This window comes from Carassius carassius, chromosome 17 (genome assembly GCF_963082965.1).
Source record: "Carassius carassius chromosome 17, fCarCar2.1, whole genome shotgun sequence".
Classification (NCBI taxonomy): domain Eukaryota; kingdom Metazoa; phylum Chordata; class Actinopteri; order Cypriniformes; family Cyprinidae; genus Carassius; species Carassius carassius.
The window spans coordinates 7407742-7426316 of NC_081771.1; the positions used below are offsets into that span (position 1 = coordinate 7407742).

General features: G+C 37.7%; 1 protein-coding gene across 4 annotated transcripts in view; it reads left to right on the forward strand.

Annotated features, from left to right (window-relative positions):
• LOC132160893 (E3 ubiquitin-protein ligase PDZRN3-B) overlaps positions 1-8488 on the forward strand; it is a 101820-nt gene extending 93332 nt beyond the window's left edge. For all 4 annotated transcript variants that reach the window (XM_059570620.1, XM_059570623.1, XM_059570622.1 and 1 more), the window contains 6 exons: positions 6-93; positions 1924-2022; positions 2170-2232; positions 2317-2418; positions 2514-2630; positions 6190-8488. In XM_059570620.1, coding sequence (XP_059426603.1) covers positions 6-93; positions 1924-2022; positions 2170-2232; positions 2317-2418; positions 2514-2630; positions 6190-7725 — 2005 coding nt within the window. In that variant the 3' untranslated portion in view covers positions 7726-8488. The remainder of the gene's footprint in view (positions 1-5; positions 94-1923; positions 2023-2169; positions 2233-2316; positions 2419-2513; positions 2631-6189) is intronic.
• The last annotated feature ends 10087 nt before the right edge of the window (positions 8489-18575 follow it).

Below are 18575 nucleotides of genomic sequence, written 5' to 3' on the forward strand. Positions count from 1 at the left end.
TCTAGACACTCTACTGCTCATGAATACTTCGACCCCAATGATTTGCTAGAGGGCATGCAGCATGAGATAGAAAGAGAAGAGCTGGAATATGAGGTAATGCCACACAGAATCTCTCTGTTTACTCTGTCTTCCATCATCCCTGAAACGTGAATTAAGACATGCCGACGCCAGGCCTGATGCAAACTGTCTCCACTGATCTATTGGTGAATTGACCAACCACACCATCCATAACCTCACACAGGCACTGAAGCAGTCAGCTGTACTCATATAAAGTAGCCTTTTTAGCCCTGTTCCCTTGAACAGATGCAAGACGGGGATATCATTATTTATTTTTTGTCAATGACTTATATAGGTGAAAAGAGATAACTGGATAGGTTGGAATTAGACTAACAACTGGCATGATGGATCTAAGAGTACAATAAGCATAGACAGATTGCACTGTAATGATAGTGGTCTGTGAGTCATGAGGGGTCACGAGTGAGTCCATAAAGAGTTGAAGTTCAGAGACTTCTAGCAGCAGATGCTCTGCACGCAGCACTCTCAACGACCTCTCATTGGCCCCTGAGGGCCTCCAGGTGCCGCAGTGGGGGCCCTGCAGACAGAGACCAATGACCAGGATGGGGCCAATCTGAATGCCCAACAACTCCACCACCCTCCTGCCTTGTTTACCTTGATTAATGCTCTCCTTTGCACTTCAAGGACAAAGGAAAGAGAGTTTTTGATGTTGTGAGATAGAAAAGCACTAATATGCAGTGTTTTCCTTCCATAGTGCAGTGTTGGCGGACATGTCGTAATCGTATTATGTAAGGAACTAACCAGCTTATCAAATACTTCCTCAGTATGGTCATAAGTAAATTCACGCTCAAAGAAAGTATCAAGATCTGAGACATTTATTATGGACGATTACTGCTTGGGTCAATCTCATCTCAACTGTCAAGCATGTTACCATTATATTTCACCCCAAAATCAAAGGAAATTATAAGCAGATTTTTCGACTGTATTTAAAAACAATGAATGTTTATGTTTAGGGTCTTTTAAATGTTATACATTTGGGCGTATTTTTTGTCACAATTAAGGACATTTCCACCACCGATTCTCATTAACACAATACAAAACATCATCTAAATTCTCAATACTGTCATGCGAAAAAAAATGCAAAAATATATTATTTGATCATGTAGTATTTGTTGTAATGCCTTGAATTCATGCTGATTAAAAAAAAAAAAAAGTATCACGGTTTTCACAAAAAAAAAAAATATGTTACTTGTTATGCACCAAATCAGCATTAAAGAATGATTTCTGAAGTGATACTGAATACTTAAGATTGCTGAAAATTCAGATTTGCCATCACAGGAATAAATTATATTTTAAAACTGTAAACATAGATTAAAATAGAATTGTAATTTTAAATTGTAATTATTTTACAAAATTTCTGTTTAAACGGACCCTAAAATTTTAAATAGTTTATCTACTATATCTAATATTAAGTATTTCCTTACCTGGACATGTATTCACGAGATTCGCCTGTTTACAGTACATTGACTAAGATTGATGGCAGAGCATTTGTTGGTTGGTTTAGATTATGCCAGGTTTTTGCTGTAAAATGTTTGATTGCTCAATAACAGCTGTGTTCAGGGCTGCTGTGAGACCAGCCCCGTGAGAGCTGTTATCTCCATATGTATCTTGTAGATTACAGGTGTTGACACAAGAATGAACGAGACTTGACTCGTGTGCATGTTTGTGACAGCATGTAGCTCTGTCGCAGCACTACAATCTGGGCAAATTATTCAAACATGTAGATCAAGACAACAGATGTGTGTACATTGTTATGATTAAGTTGCTGTGTTTGCACTGTTCAACAAGTCGACTTACAAATGACTTGTAGTCAGTGCTGTGCATTAAAATATCACACTCTTCTTTCAGGAAGTGGAATTATACAGGACTAATATCCAGGATAAACTGGGGTTAACTGTGTGCTACAGGACCGATGATGAAGATGAGACTGGCATCTATGTCACTGAGGTGAGTTGTATCATAATAGTAGCCATTTTTGTGCATGGTAATGTCTGAGGTATGTTCTTGAAAACCTTTGTGGTTTCAGTTATAAATGACAAGCCATTTAGATACATTATTGTTTATTATCGGTTACCAATTTTCCTGCTTGTACAGATTGATCCGAACAGCATCGCTGCAAAAGATGGACGAATTCGACAGGGAGATCGAATCATCCAGGTTTGCTCCATATCATTGATGTAATTTGTTTTATGAGGTCACATTTAGGCATTTTTCTAATCAAATCTCTGTTCCACATCTCAGATCAATGGCATTGAGATTCAGAACCGTGAGGAAGCGGTGGCTCTTTTAACCAGTGAAGAACACCCAAATGTGTGCCTGCTATTGGCCCGACCAGAGATACAGGTGAGAGACCCAAGCCACAATCACACCGTTCATCCTGTTCACCAGCTTTGAAGGACAACTGATAACTTTTCTCCTTTTTTCTCTGGTTGTTTTAGCTGGATGAAGGCTGGATGGATGATGACCGAAATGACTACCTGGATGACCTCCACATGGATATGTTAGAGCAACAACACCATCAGGCTATGCAGTTCACAGCAAGCATGCTCCAGCAGGTATAGCAAATCCATCAGAAAGTCACTTGTGAAGTCGGTCAGGAGGCATATCAATCAGTCATAGATCAGTCTGTCATGGCTTGACATCCTACACATCAATCATAATTTCTGTGTCCGCCACTGAGCAGGAGGTAAATCAGTCAAGGTGGAAGTTTAGTTTAAAAGAAAGCATGACGTGTTGAGGTCCCATTTGCACCTGGTATTAGCATCCATTTCAGGTGATCAGATTTGCTGAAGTCGACTGTACAGTGTTCATGTGTAAACGGTGTCCAATTCTTCTTGGCATCTAATTGAACCAATTTGGAGGTGGTCAGATCTCATATGGCTGCTCTGAATATGTAATATAAATGCTAATGTGTTCAGATTCGCCCTAGACAGTATTGAATAATTACTTACTTATTCATTATGCCAAAGCTAGAAACTTTGCCATCTAGTTTTCAAAAACATCCTTGATGGACTCATCCACAGGAAGCCAGAGCTTTGCCTATCCAATCTTTATATATATATATATATATATATATATATATATATATATATATATAATTGTTCTAAAAACAAATTACGTAAACATGGCGTCAAGAAATAACTGCCTCAAAAGGATATATTATACATTCCAAACCAGTACGTGGTGCTAAAATTCTGCCACAGAGATTAAAATGGAGAAGAATACTTGGAGCAAGCACAGAAACCTTAAACATTGTATAGCTACAAACCCAACACAACAACAAAAAGACAACTTTTTCTTTAGTAACATGAGCATGTAGTTCGCCATTTTTGTTATGAGATGTAATGGTGTCTGAGTAGGGTAGAGATGACATCATCGATTCACAAAATATATCGATTGGCTGTACACATGAAAACGCAAGGTGTCGTTTTCAGATTTATCCTCTCCGGGACACGGTTAAAAAAAATAGCTATAGGTTTCATACTCGCAAAATCCCAGATCCATCTGGACGAATAGCTGATATGATACAAAATGTTTACGTATACAGCTAAACGTGTATGGAATTACATTTGCTTCAATAAAAATGAACGAAACTTTATAAAATGAACGTAACTTTTTCAGAAACTATCAAAAATATGCCATTACAAAAGAAAAAAAAAACACAATGAAAATGAAAAAAATTAACACAGTTGCACAAATGTAACAGGCTCTTCAAATATGCTTCATTTTTGTTAATGTTTTTCAAAGATTCGTTTTCGCTGATCATGGATTCTGAATGCATTGCCACAGTTTTTTGTTTGGAGTTTTGACACAAACTTCTCATGGGGGCGGGGTTAACAGTGATCTACTCTGATTGGATAGTGAGCTTTTGATGGACAGGTGCTCTCTGACCGGGAAGTACAGACGCCACTCAGTCAGTGGCGCCAGAGAGTGGCGCGCATATTGGAAAGATCTCGCGGTGATTTGTATTACTAAATATGTAAATAATATTTGACCTTCAATCGTCTCAGTTGCACATTATAACATGAAAAACTTGTATCGATGTTATTGGTTACTTCAGTAACACAAGCTTACTTCAAGCTGCCTTGAAGGACAAGCAGAGGAGGAAGATGACGCCGCTCCGTGTCTCCTGAGAGCTCATCTTTACAGACTGAGATGATCGAAGGTCAAATACTATTTACATATTTAGTAATACAAGGCACGACCTATTGCATACAAATCACCGCGAGAGCTTTTTTTTTCTTTTTCTTTTTTTATTAATGCAGAGAACAAAAACATACAAAAGTATAAACATACATCACATAATATCAACCACAAAAAAAAACAATAAAGAATAGAATAGAACTAAAGAAAAGAGGGCCAAAATCTAAACAAAATCACACATGATCAAAGGCGGAGCAAATTCTAACAGTCCTTTCTTATTAGATACTGAGATTACATTCAAATAGTTTTCCATTTCTTTTAGAAAAACAGAGAAGATAGGTTAACAGTTGGAGAATTTGCATTTGTGAATGTGAAATTTGTTTAGAATTTTTTTTTAATTAATATAAAAAAACTGATATTTTCGTTTGTGGGGTCATAATACCCAAATATAATGTTTTTCATATGTACTGAGAAGTCTGGCAAAATCGTACACTTGACAAACACACCAATGTCATCCAAAAGTTTCTGAGTGTAGTGACATGACCAAAATAGTGTACAGTTTCTTCAGAACTCAAACAAAAAGAGCATGTAAGATCAATGTCAGATTTAAATCTTTGTATAAACTTCTTTACAGGGTAGAACCTGTGTATGAGCTTAAAAAAAATTCTTTCACTTTGTCTGTAAAAAAGAATTTTTGCGGTAGAGACCAGATTTAATCACCACGAGAGCTTTCAATATGCGCGGCGCGCGCCACTAAGTGACGTCTGTACTTCCCGGTCAGAGAGCACCTGTCCATCAAAAGCTCACTATCCAATCAGAGTAGATCACTGTTAACCCCGCCCCCACGAGAAGTTTGTGTCAAAACTCCAAACGAAAAAATGCGAAGCAAAAGCGAAGTCTGTGGCAATGCATTCAGAATCCACGATCAGCGAAAACGAATCTTTGAAAAACATTAACAAAAATGAAGCATATTTGAAGAGCCTGTTACATTTGTGCGACTGGGTTAATTTTTTTTTTTCATTTTCATTGTGTTTTTTTTCTTTTGTAATGGCATATGTTTGATAGTTTCTGAAAAGGTTACGTTAAGTTTTATAAAGTTACGTTCATTATTATTGAACTAAATGTAATTCCATAAACGTGTCTCTTGTCTATACAGGTTCTAAGTATCTTTAGAGAAAGCCTATACATAGATCCACCCCCACACCTTTAAACCAATGCACCTACACATGTGAACTTGTGAGCTTGTGATAGGCTTGCTTCCTAATTTATGGCGCTTTTACATTCCATGGTACGGCTCGGCTTGGCTCAGCTCAGTGCAGTACAGCATGACTCGGCTCAGCTCGGCACAGTTTGCGTTTCCACTGTAGTTTAGTATCACTTTAGAGTGGGCGGGATTATTCACATGTTGTTATAGTTGTGCCACCTCTACTGCCACGACTCCTAAAAAAAAGTTAATTCTGTGTCACCCCATCAAGCTCTTGCTGGATCCGCCCCTCTGCTATTAACCAGGGGAACATCTGTACTTCCACAACAGACAACAAAAATTTTTGTTTGTTAAAAAAGGTGCGCTCTTTCAAAACATTTGCGTTCGATCCTTCGCTGCCTGTGCTGATTTAAATCTAGCGGTTCTTTTGTGTTTGTATTGCAAGTTCAGTGACGCAGGTAGTAATGATTCTCTCTGGCCAATCTGTGATCAGCAGAGCTTACACGTCACATTTTGGTAATGGTATGGTTCACTTGGAACCTCAACCGAAGTGGTACTAAAAAAAGTACCAGGTGCTGTACCCAGTGGAAACCCCCCGAATGTGAACCATACTGTGTTGTTCCATGCAGTGGAAAAGTGCCATTAGTTGTCACCTGGCATTGTATATTAAGAATATTGTTGACACCTTGACGAATTGCTATTGTTCCAATTTTGTAAATCAGTTGGATATGCTTTTTTTTTACATTCCCTGACATGTTTTGTTCTAGAAGAAGCATGAGGAGGATGGAGGTACAACAGACACTGCTACGCTGCTCTCCCACCACCATGAGAAGGACAGTGGAGTGGGCCGCACAGACGACAGCACTCGTAACGATGAGAGCTCTGAGCAGGAGAATCTTGCAGATGACCAGACCAGCGCCTCCACAACACTAGGCAGCCGGCGCAGGCTCGCCTACAGTCAGGACACCCTAGGTAGTGGTGACCTTCCCTTCAGCAGCGAGTCCTTAATTTCTACAGACTATGCGGATGCGGATTTCTTGGGTGACTTTCCTGCTGATGAATGTGAGCGGTTTCGTGAGCTTTTGGAGCTCAAGTGCCAGATGCGGAGCGCGGGTAGCAGTGCTAACCCAGAGCAGAGCTTGTTCTGGCCAAGTGGGGGCGTAGGTGGGGGACAGGGCAGCGTTGGTGAGGAGGGTGTCGACAAAGAGCTGGAGCTTCTGAATGAGGAGCTCCGCAGCATTGAGCTCGAATGCCTGAGCATAGTCAGAGCACATCGTATGCAGCAGTTGCGTGAGCAGTGCCGCGAACAGTCCTGGATGCTCCACAACAGCGGCTTCCGCAATTACAACACAAGTGTGGATGCAAGACGCCATGAGCTAGCGGACATCAGTGAACTCCCAGAAAAGTCAGACAAGGACAGCTCCAGCGCGTACAACACAGGCGAAAGTTGTCGTAGCACGCCGCTCACTCTAGAGCTCTCCCCAGACAACTCCTTGCGACGTGGAAATGAAAATCAGGTGGAAGCAGGAGCGAGTAGTGGTACCTCTGGTGCCAGCAGAATTCTCAAACCTCTGTTGTCGCCCGTCCAAGAGGCTTGCAGCCCTAACAGAAGTCGTCCAACCTTGTCAAAAGAGTCAGAGGCTGGAACTCAGCCTGAAGTTCGAGAACGCAAAGCTGGTCACCATGCCCAGCCCCAGTCGCCCTACAAACATGCCCACATCCCGGCACATGCCCAGCACTACCAGAGCTACATGCAACTGATCCAGCAAAAGTCGGTGGAGTATGCCCAAAGTCAAATGAGCCTAGTTAGCATGTGCAGGGACCCCGTCGCTTCTGCTGACTTGGAACCCAAAATGGAATGGAAAGTGAAGATCCGCAGTGATGGTACACGCTATATTACAAAGCGGCCTGTCCGGGACAAGCTCCTGAAAGAGCGAGCCATACGGATCCGAGAGGAGCGCAGTGGGATGACTACAGATGACGATGCAATCAGCGAGATGAAGATGGGACGCTACTGGAGCAAAGAGGAGCGCAAGCAACACGCCGTCCGTGCCAAAGAGCAGCGTCAGCGCAGGGAATTTATGAAACAGAGCCGTATGGACTGTCTGAAGGAGCAAGTGGGCAGTGCTGAAGACAAGAAGGAGGTCAATATCATTGAACTGAGTCACAAAAAGATGATGAAGAAGCGGAACAAGAAAATCTTTGACAACTGGATGACTATCCAGGAACTGTTGACCCATGGTACAAAGTCCCCCGAAGGGACGCGAGTTTACAACTCCCTGCTGTCAGTGACCACGGTGTAGGCTCTGTAATGTTCTGTATATAGGACACTACCGATTGGGGTAGACAATCCTGCCTCGTTCAATGCGGCAACATTTGTAAATAGGAAATACGAAGGAACTTTGCCATTTGCCAAGAGAAGGTACAATGAAAGTCTCAAAGATTGAATAGAATGGATTTATACATGTGATGAGAAGGTGTTTTCTTATTTGCTCTGTTCATTTCTATGTTGCGCTTGTGGTTTTTAATACTCTATTAAGTAACTGATTCATGACCATTTTGCCTCTTTAAAAGGTTTTGGAGAACAATACATAGACCATCAAGCATCACAACCAAAAGCATTTTTATTTTCTTTCAAGTAACAAACAGTCAGCAGTATTGTACTTTTAATGCATACATATTGCTTATTAAAGTAATAAATATTTAGCTTAATGGTCATTACACAGATGTTATTATATACTTTTCAGACAGGGTTTAACAAAAATAACTTTGCTTTACAAACTTTAAAGAAAAGGTGCTGTTTTTCATTAAGTTCATATTTCACACAGCTAATGTTACATAAGACATGCATCAAAGCGCAGTCATTTATTGAAATCTAAATCTGTTTGTATTATTGTTGATATTAATGTCTGTTGTAGACAAAAAAAAAGGCCTTTTGTATAGGCCTCCATTGTATTACAGCCAGATAATACAGTTTAACAAATCATTAGCTAGAAACACAATTTGATGTCTTGTAAAATGAGAGAAATAATAAATTATTGTTTTATATTTGATGAGCTTTCAAAATATTGTGGTGAGCTTCTTTTTTTTCAGTACATTTTTACTAACAAGAAGATTCAGTTTGGAACCGCAGTAGGTTGAGAATTTCTTCAAACCAATTTAAAAGCACAAAGGGTTTTGCAGATATGTGTCTATCTGTTCCTGTCTAAGTCTGTCAGGGGGTTGTGGGTGGATAGTGTCCATACTTCAGTGACCACTCGACCTCAGGGCCACTGACCCAGCCAGGCCCCTGTTTCTGCTTATCTGTCCCCAGCTGTGTGTAGCTCTGAAACATGGAGCTCAGGTCAGTGAACAGACCTTTATCTCATTACAATCAAACTGAGAGGTCTGCAATGCCACAGCTGCAATGAGCGGTGCAGCCAGATGCATGCAGAAAAGACTTCTGTTCCCAGCACACACACTATTCTACACTTTTCTTTTCTTTTCTTTTTTCCATTTGATTACAAAACGTCAAATCAAGTGCAAACAAATTATGCTAGAACTTTTTTCTGAGTCATTTTGCAGTTTGTTTTAACCAACTGGTGTCATTTTTAGTGGATGAATGAAGTTCACACAGGTTTCTTGGTAGAGAAATCCCAGATGCTGTTCTTCTTATGCAGTTCAACAATATATATGAACATGTTCTACAAGGTCTGACAACCAGATAGTGTTCAAATATTATTTTTTCCTCTCATTTATGAAGCAAATCTATTTTCTGTGAAATATTTAGCTTCAAGGGTGTGCCACATTTCTTTAAAATAAATGGCACTTGGTTCTATATTTTATTATCTAATGACCTTCATACATTTTTAAACATAAAGGTCCAGATATTTTGGGCGGGTTATATTGTAAATAAGCTTTTGGGGCATTTTTCACTGTATAATCTAAAGACTTTTTCAGTGCAGATGTAACCATTTCATAAAGACCTGTTTAACTCCTTGTCATGCCAAAAATGAAATAACCCTGTTCATGGGGATATGAATTACCAAAGCTATCTAACTCTTGCTTTTGTATAAGATTTGAGGAAGAAAAAAGCTATACCATTGTGTAGCTTTGTGCAAATGTTAAGGGAATAATTATGTTAAAAAGGGAGGAGAGGTAACATGCTGTCACCCTCCTCCTCTCTGTCTGCTTGTATGTAATTGATTGCCTTTCTGCTTGCCTGAAGGAGGACTGTTTGTTTGATTTATGTCCTCCGAGATCTCTTCACACACACTCTTTTAATAGGAGATAACAGCGTTCCATGCAAAGGCAAACAAAAAGAAGCAACAGCAATCAATTCTGAGTTGTTCCCTTTCCGGGCCAGGAAGAGAGGCAAAGTGGAGATTGCTTTGATCACACTCTGGTTTATTTTTATATTGGTAATGAATGAAGGTGGGCAGCGTGTGATACGGCCAGCCGTCCTCCAGTGTTAGTTTTGGAGCTCCTCTCATTTGTCTAAATGCCACAGCAGAATAAAGGAAAAGCTCTGGAGTAAATCGGCTGTTGACCGATAAGACCACTGTTTGCGTCCTTGGCTCTTGATCAGCTTTGTGAGAGGAAATGGGCTGACAGGATGCTTTTATTGTTTATCCTTGTATGAGAAATGGGCAGTAGTGAGCATTGTTTTCAGTTGTTTTGTAATTTTTACCCAATTATACCATTTTTCTTATGGATCCTGTGTCAATTGATTCAGCATTTTTTATTTTTTTACGTAAACACCCTTAACTGGTAAAATCACTAAGGCAAGGTCTTTCTTGAGTGGCTTTTTGCTTTATAAAAAGACTGCAACAGCAATATGATTAAAGTCATTGTTGTGTATACTATATATTTCTACATTTAGTCATTTAGCAGACACTTTTATCCAAAGCCACTTAAAAATTATGACAACAGAAGCAAGCAATAATACTATACCATTACATAACTATATACAACACAAATAAACATTGTATTCCAAAACCCACAAATTCCAAAAGTAAACCAATAAAAAACATGTCCTCTACTGAAGCATAATAACGGAAGTCATGGAAATATAAGGTAATGTGTTTACGTCCTTCCGATTATGAGAGAGCGCACCAGAGAGAAGTGTTGTGATTGGAGGTTTTATGATTGACTATGTCGCGTCACGGCCAATTTTCGCACTCAATGTAATGTGGACAAACATTGTCAAATTTGGCTGGATCTTATCACTACAAAGTACTAGTCACCACTTAGAACGGCAAGTTATTTACCAAGTATATTGTTAATTAAATAACGTAGCAACTTGGCGTGTTAATATGTGACGTGGAATGTTCATCGTGAGTTTGTTACTTCACAACAGCTTCAGACATCGCTGGGCCCGTCAGAAATTGTTCAGAACTATTGGTTTTAATGTTAGGCTATATATCAAAAGAAAAATAATCAGCTCTGAATAATTGGTAATTTTCCCATCACAATTAATATTTTGTTCACGTTTCAAACCCTGTAGGGTTTCTTGTTTCACACTTCTCCAAGTCCCAAAAAGGTCACAGTACAAGATGAAAATGGGAAAACTTGCTGAATGTTAATTAACTTAAGCCTACTTATTTTTTAATTTGCTATAGGCAACTACACTTATGTTATGTTTGATTTCTTGTCGTGTGTTGTTAATTGTGACATTTATAAGCTTAAAGTACTTTGTGTGCAAAATGCAAATACCATACAAAATCATTCATAACACTGCATCGATTCCAGCATGAGCAGTCAGCTAAAAATCGATTGCATTCACATGCATTGTATGATTGCTGTCTCTTCTTTTAGCCATCTGCATGATTACCTCTTATTAAGTCTGGTACTTTACATTTTAGTGTTGCAAACAGCATAAACTGAATCTCCCAACAAGCTGCTATGAATACAGTCTGGTTCAGGTTTGATTTTATTTTTAAATTTTGCTATGATAATATGGGAAACCAGGTTGCAATCCTTTATTCAAAATATTAATTTCATCAAAACAGCACAGTGGACCAGGTGTTGTACTTACCATTTACTTTAAGAAATTGCCTATATGTCAGAATAGGCCAGAATGTAAAACATGCATGCTTGTAAATACAAGCTGCAAAACTTGTATACATTGTATACATTTCTCATATTACACAGATGAAATGGCATCAGATATAACAATGAATGATAGCAGGAAAGTACCATCCACGTAAAGACGCCCACAGACCCTCTAATATGAAGATGTCAGGAAGAACATGAAGTATGCACCGAATTGAATTAAACCACCTCTGGGCTGTCTGTTTCCCAGACCCATGAATTCTGAATAGTGACATCTCATTATTTTTAAGATGGTGTAGTTTATAAAAAAAATTGTAGCACTGTCAATGCACTGAAACACTTCAATCAGTTGAAAAGTGTGACACAGTTTATGCGCTGACCTGCATAGTGTATAGCACTGTGGTGCATAGGCATGTAAGACTTGCAGTTTCACAGTCTCAATCCAAAAGAACGTAGAATAATAGCAGGTCGTACATTCAGATTTCTCTTTGAAGTATTTTAGATGTAAGCACCCATTCTTCCATAGTTTTAATAGATTTCTAAAACTGATTTCTGTTTTGGTGTGCAAGGTGATGGAAAACAAAAATGTTAACTTGATCAAGACTGAAGAATAACCAAGCACTGAGAAGTCTCCGAAAGCAAAGACTTTTCATCCTTTACATTTTACAGTGTGAGTGGCCTTTGCTGGTGCAAAAGTCATCACCACATTTATAGGATGGTGGCTATACAGTTGCTAGGGCTTATTACTGGCATTCATATAATATCTGAAATATGGTGTTCATGAGTATTAACGGACATGATCATCACTGCAAAGTTCTTTAAGCCCTGAGTTTCTGAGCTGAGAGCATGTCATTATGAAAACATGTCAGGATATAATTGATGTAGCATCTGTATTTGAATTTGTTAATATGAATGTTAAATTTGTTAATATGAATGATTTTTTTTTCATTCATCCCAAGTTGCATGTACAAAATACCATAGCATTGTACAATGGCAATAGAATAGCCTATATAAAGATGCATTTTACAGTGCATTTGAATAAAAACAGCTATTATGCACTCTTTTCTCATTATTGTGTAGATGTAGAGCATGTTTTATGTTGGAAAGGTACGTCAAACTTCTTTTTCAGACCAAATTTATTTGAACACACATGAAGTCATAATTACAACTTTATGATGTCTCAAGAGGACTTGAACTCACCTTACGACTCTTTGTAGATGCAATTTAAATGTTCTTGCGCTAACAGGTTCTACCAAACTGGAAAAAAATCAATCTTAAAGCACAGAGCTGTCACTGTACTGTCCTCCCAGCTAAAAAAAAAAAAAGCCCACACTCCAGTCACACTGACCTTTTCTTTATCCACACATCTCTCTCAAAGCTTACACTGTTATCTTTCAGGCTCTGGGCTGTAGATGAATTTGGACCAGTCACTTGAACTCTAGAAATGAAGTGTGGAGGACAGCTGCAGAGCAAAACATTCCACGAAAAGTGAAATCCATTGTTTAATGTTTTAATGTGAAAATCTGATGACTATGATGACAGACTTTGAAACACTGTAGATGATAGAGTTGATGGTAACTGACCCATTTTGATTCTCGTTATGAGGAAACATGCCTGCCGTCTATTAATTCAGCTTTGTTTGAAGCAAGTCCTTTGTGGAGTTCACTCAGCAGTGATGCATTGCGTTTATTCCAAAATGTTTCAACAGCCTACTTGTCACAGAGAACTTTCTCTCAGTTGACGATGCAAAATGAAAGGCAGTGTTCAAGCATCAGACTTCAAATTTTCGCCTGGTTGATGATAGTTTTGTAGCAATATGTTATCTCAAATGCTGTTGTGACTTTCACATCATTCCTAAATTAAAAAGAGGTTCTTTATTGATCCCCGCAGTGCAATTCAGGAAATTATACAAGTCAGAAAATACGCAATTCGTTTTGTGAACACACAAATGCTAAAGAATGGTCTTGACCCTGTGCATGACCTCAAGTAAAACTTACCCCCACTAGTCATCTGACCCCTGAACTTAGCACGGACTTGTTCGGTTCAAAGGTCTGTTAAGCCATGTTGTTTATGGCTTAGTATTGCAGTAACTCAAAAGGCTCTATTCCCATTATTTAAAAAGGACAGAATAAAAATAGGGAGGACATCACCGTTAAAAAGAAAACAAAATATGTTGATTTCCTGCATTAAGTTTTATAAGTAAAAATATTTTTAATTTATGAATTCCATTTTTTTTGGATAAGGAATATCATGAAGTTCTATTTGATTTGACCTTGCCAAAATGTTTATTTGTTTATTTATTTATTATTTTGGAAGACCATGATACAGCCATGAGGAATTTTGGGGTTTGTGAAATACAATGTGATTCACCCCCAAAAAAATAAATTCAAAAACTAAAAGCATGTTCATCATAAGTGTTTTTGTAGAACTTAATAGATCAAACAAATGTTATGTGTTGTCTCTGACCCACTTTGTGTCTTACTAAAATACTGTCTAGAACTGTAGAATTGCAGCAAAATCTACAATTATTATTTTATATATATATATATATATATATATATATATATAGATTTCTTTTTTTTTTTTTGCTATGTTTGCTTTTCCACGACCTGTAGGTCAATGTCAAAATATGTGAAGTGAGAGCAGTGTTGAAAATAAGTGCTGTACAATGTTAACGTTACACTTAACCACATGATGTTTCAGTCATGTTGGTTGCTGTAGGCACAGTTGTGTCAGAACTGTCATTTAGGTGAGAGTCGCTCTGCTCTCCTCTCCTCTGGCAGTGGCGACTCTACAGCATTGTTGCATTATGCTTTCCCTGAGCACCTCGAGGCATCCATCCAAGACCTGTTTCTTCAGCATTCACCCTCTCTTTGAGAAGCTAAACATCATGTTGAACCTCAAAAGCAGTGTTTTACATGTACTGCTATCAGAATGCTGTTGTAAACACTTCAGCCCCCCCCCCCCCCTCCACTGGAAATGACTTCTGCACGGCTTGATGGGTCATAATTGAGTTTTGATGAGCTATACCAAAAAAACTGTTTTGTTAAGCAAGTCAGCGAGCCAACAGATTATATGATGATGAATTATACAATTGTTTAGTAATTATTTAACCATTTCATTTTAGTGATGATTAACATAACAGAACTCTAAACTAATATAAATTAGGCACTAAATTGACGATTTGATGGTGCTACCATAACTTTTCCAAAATTGCCAAATGTTTTAAATGGAGCAGAACATGCTGAATGCACCTACTGCTAGAAATAAACGTAATCCTCTAAGTGACTTGTGTTAAAAGGTCTTTGACAGGGTAACAATGTGGTGTAGCATCTCATTTAATTTACTGCCTCTCTTTTTCTATGTTCGAGTGAATGTGTTGTAGATTTACTGCCTTTGAGTGTGTTGGGAAAGCAGGACCAAAGTGGAATTCTAAGGATTCCGTGGAATGTTGTGCCACTGAAAGAGCAAGATAAATAAATTAGACAGATTTCGTTTTTTGGCAGTATCACAATTTGCATATTATGTAAACTTTACATTTAACATTCACATTGAGTGTTTAGATTTGATTTAAATTGAACTTTAAATGACATTTATTTTATAATTGCTTAAAATAAATTTAAATTTGATTCATCTGATAGATTCAATTATTTTTAATTTCATTATTTAGCTAAATTGTTTCACTAAATTCTCCACGTTATTTATTTCATGTAAGAAATATCTTTACAGTAGAGCCTTTCAATTGGTGGCCTGCATCAGTCCTGTGTAACTACAGTGAGTCACATTTAATATGTCATGGGAGATTTGGTTTATTGACCATCAGAACTATTAATAGCTCCCTTGGGGGATGATGCACGGCTGATGGCAGAGCAACACGGCAGTTCAAAGACCAGTTTAATGCTAGCACAAGTCCTAAATCCACAAGCTTTCTCCAAATCAATACACTCACTGTATTTAGAAGTTATTGACTTTCACTTGTCAGGTCCTTTAACACCCGCCAACCCCTATTATGAAGAATTTACTATTTTGCGTAGTTATAATGGTGAAGATTACATCATATAATAACTACATAAGGTAATATGTAGCTTGTTTAGTCACCAGTATATGAGCTTGCTATGCAATCACACTAGGAAATTGATTGAGTGCGTGACCGCTATTAGCCATTCAAAGACTTGTCCACATAATTGTGCACTCTCTGCAATAATCAACACTAACTAGTGCACATGCTCAAATTGGATGTCAAGATCAGTCGATTGAACTGTTGTGTACCTTGACGGTAAAATTACAACACACAGTAACCATTTTTTCATACTGATTTTTTTACAAGTTTTGCATTTACATTTAAAATATTAGACTTTTGACTTTGGCCAGGCAAAGGTCATTGAGAAAATACTGAAAGTAGCTTTATAGTAGCATGTTGCACATTTTCTTTAAAATGATCAATTTTTTTTTTCCATACCAGTCAGATGTATACATTTTGTTATGTATTGCAGAACCAAAGCGCAAAATGTTCCCTACCATTTCCCAAGTCCTTTTCCTCATGTAGTGAACATACACACAGAGACAGGCACCTTTTTTTCCTGCTAAATCGGGGCAAAATCACTCAAATTGCCTCTTTATTAGTCTCCAATTTCCACTTTTAACAGCCTCTTGCAAAAAGCAGCATTCCCTGCACAAAATGGCTGCTAAAAGCCTAGCTGTGTAGTAAACCTGGTCCTCAGCCGCTATTAGCCTGAGAGGCCGAGGGTACATCTATAAATGGAGCAATGATGGAACAGCCTCCACAAGAGTCAATTAAAGCACTTCATTAGACTGTAATACTTCAGCAGAGGCCACAGGCCCACGGACCCTGTAATGATGCCAATCAATGTGTGGGTTACTCAGAATTAGCTGCCAACTCTCTGAAGCAGATCTTAACAATGCTAAGGTGAAAAATTAGTCAGAAAGTATGACAAAATATGAAATGAGTTTTGTGTTTGTTGTCATTTTTGTCTTTTGTAAAAACCAATCTTATATTAACTGCATTATGCAGTGAATGTGTACAGTTCACATAAGAATTATATGTAAAACAAATGTTTTACAAATGAATTACAAATGGTAGAGACATAGTATATACATACAATAGGTATAATAGTATACATTTTATTCAACTAAAGTGTTTGCAAAACCCTCTGCATCTTTCGGTAATAAATTTATGTCTGACTGAACATCTAAACTCAAATAGATGACCTGTACTGGTTTTGCATCACTGCACCAAAAAATCCCATTAAGCGGGATGTCATTTTCAAAATTCCAAGCCATTACAAGAAGATCATAAAAAAAGAGAACTGAATGTTGTCAAAAAAAAAGAGGGAGAGAGAGAAGAAAAGAACAACAAAAAATCCAACAAAATGCATCAAGCAATCTCACTTAATGCGACTGATTTTTAAATGATTGATTGATTGATTGATTGATTGATTGATTGATTGATTGATTGATTGATTGACTGATTGATTGATTGACTGATTGATTGATTGATTGATTGATTGATTGCTTTGCATCTCACAAACATTAAAATTATTTAAAACCAGGGTGCAAATTATGTATTATTATGGGTTTTGTGAAGATCTGATCCCATCACATTAAGGCATGAACCCCTTAAAGCTTGTATTTCTGAACACTTTAATGGTGTTTTCATAACAGATGTTCTATTACAAATGAAAGTGCATATTTTCACCAGTTGCCAAATATATATTAATGACAAGAGAAGTCCCATTCACCTGAAGTTACCATAGCAACAGTGCACTGCAGACAATTTCTGTTGTGATCAGTAGGCCAGCACATCAACACAACATTGCAAGTCCTCTCAGTATTTCTCACATTTATAGCATTATTAATACACATCACAGATGTATCACAGAACATGATGTGTTTTCCTGTAGCTCAAGCAGCAGGGCACCAGCAAAAACAGTATTATGATTCTCAGGAAATGCATGAGCAGATCAAATTTACGCCTGTAATGCAACATAAGTTGCTTTGGATAAGAACATCTGCCAAATATATATATATACATGTAATATGTAGATAGCTGAAAATTATATAAGTGTACTAGTGCCCTAAATGACAGATTGAAAAAAAAAGTTAAGTTAAGTCTAAAAATACATTTTATTACACTGTTTAAAACCCTTGATATTGAACAGGTACTGTATATAATATCACATTTATTTTTACACTTGAGGGATGATTCAGTCCACTGAGTGTGATATTACACATAAATATAACAGGAGTCTTAATTATTTTTCTGTCACTGTTCACCTGAATGTTTTAATACAATCAGTAAATGTTAAATCTTGACAATAATAGTTTCTGTCAGAATAGGTTTCTAGTTATCTGGTGCTACAATTTAGTTGTGTAACTCGTTATTATCTACAAGAATATTTAAATGTCTCTTACACTGTTTGGGGAAAATCCCATACATTTTTATTTAATTAGCCAGAAACTATGGTTATTGAGGTAGATTTTTCTAAGGGTTTATACAGTAGGACCATACATAACTGTCAAGGTACTTTACATGACAGGCATTTTGCCACCGATTCCATTTTGTAACTAGAATTGAGCCAAGAAAATGGGCTTGGCAGAGTGCGTTAAATATGTTCCCTCACCTGTTTATGCAGAGAAAACAGATGGCAAAAAGCAGATGTCGGATACATTTTGCAATAAGAAAGCAGTAATTTTCTTGTTACTTCATCTCTCACCAAGTTTCGTTTTTAAGTCTCAGTAGAAATTCCAAATAGCACACATGGGAGGATTTGTGAGTTATTTTTCCATTTAATGGTATATCTTTAGATACCGAAAGCTCATGCATAAGCAAAACAAGTGAACTGACTCTGCCTCATACTTGGACATGAAGTCCAGTATGGTCTTGGTCAATGTCTGTCTGACAAGTCAGTGGTAGTTCAAACAACATGAGTCTGGGAACAGTGTATTTTTTCCATCGCACTCCTGCAACAGTCTGGCAATTCCAAGACTTTAAGCTTTGTTGGGGAACTGTGCTTGACAACTCATCCCTCTACAGATATATTCAAACAAATGTATGATCATCAAGAGGTTTAAATGTTTAAAATAAAAACTAGAACTGCCT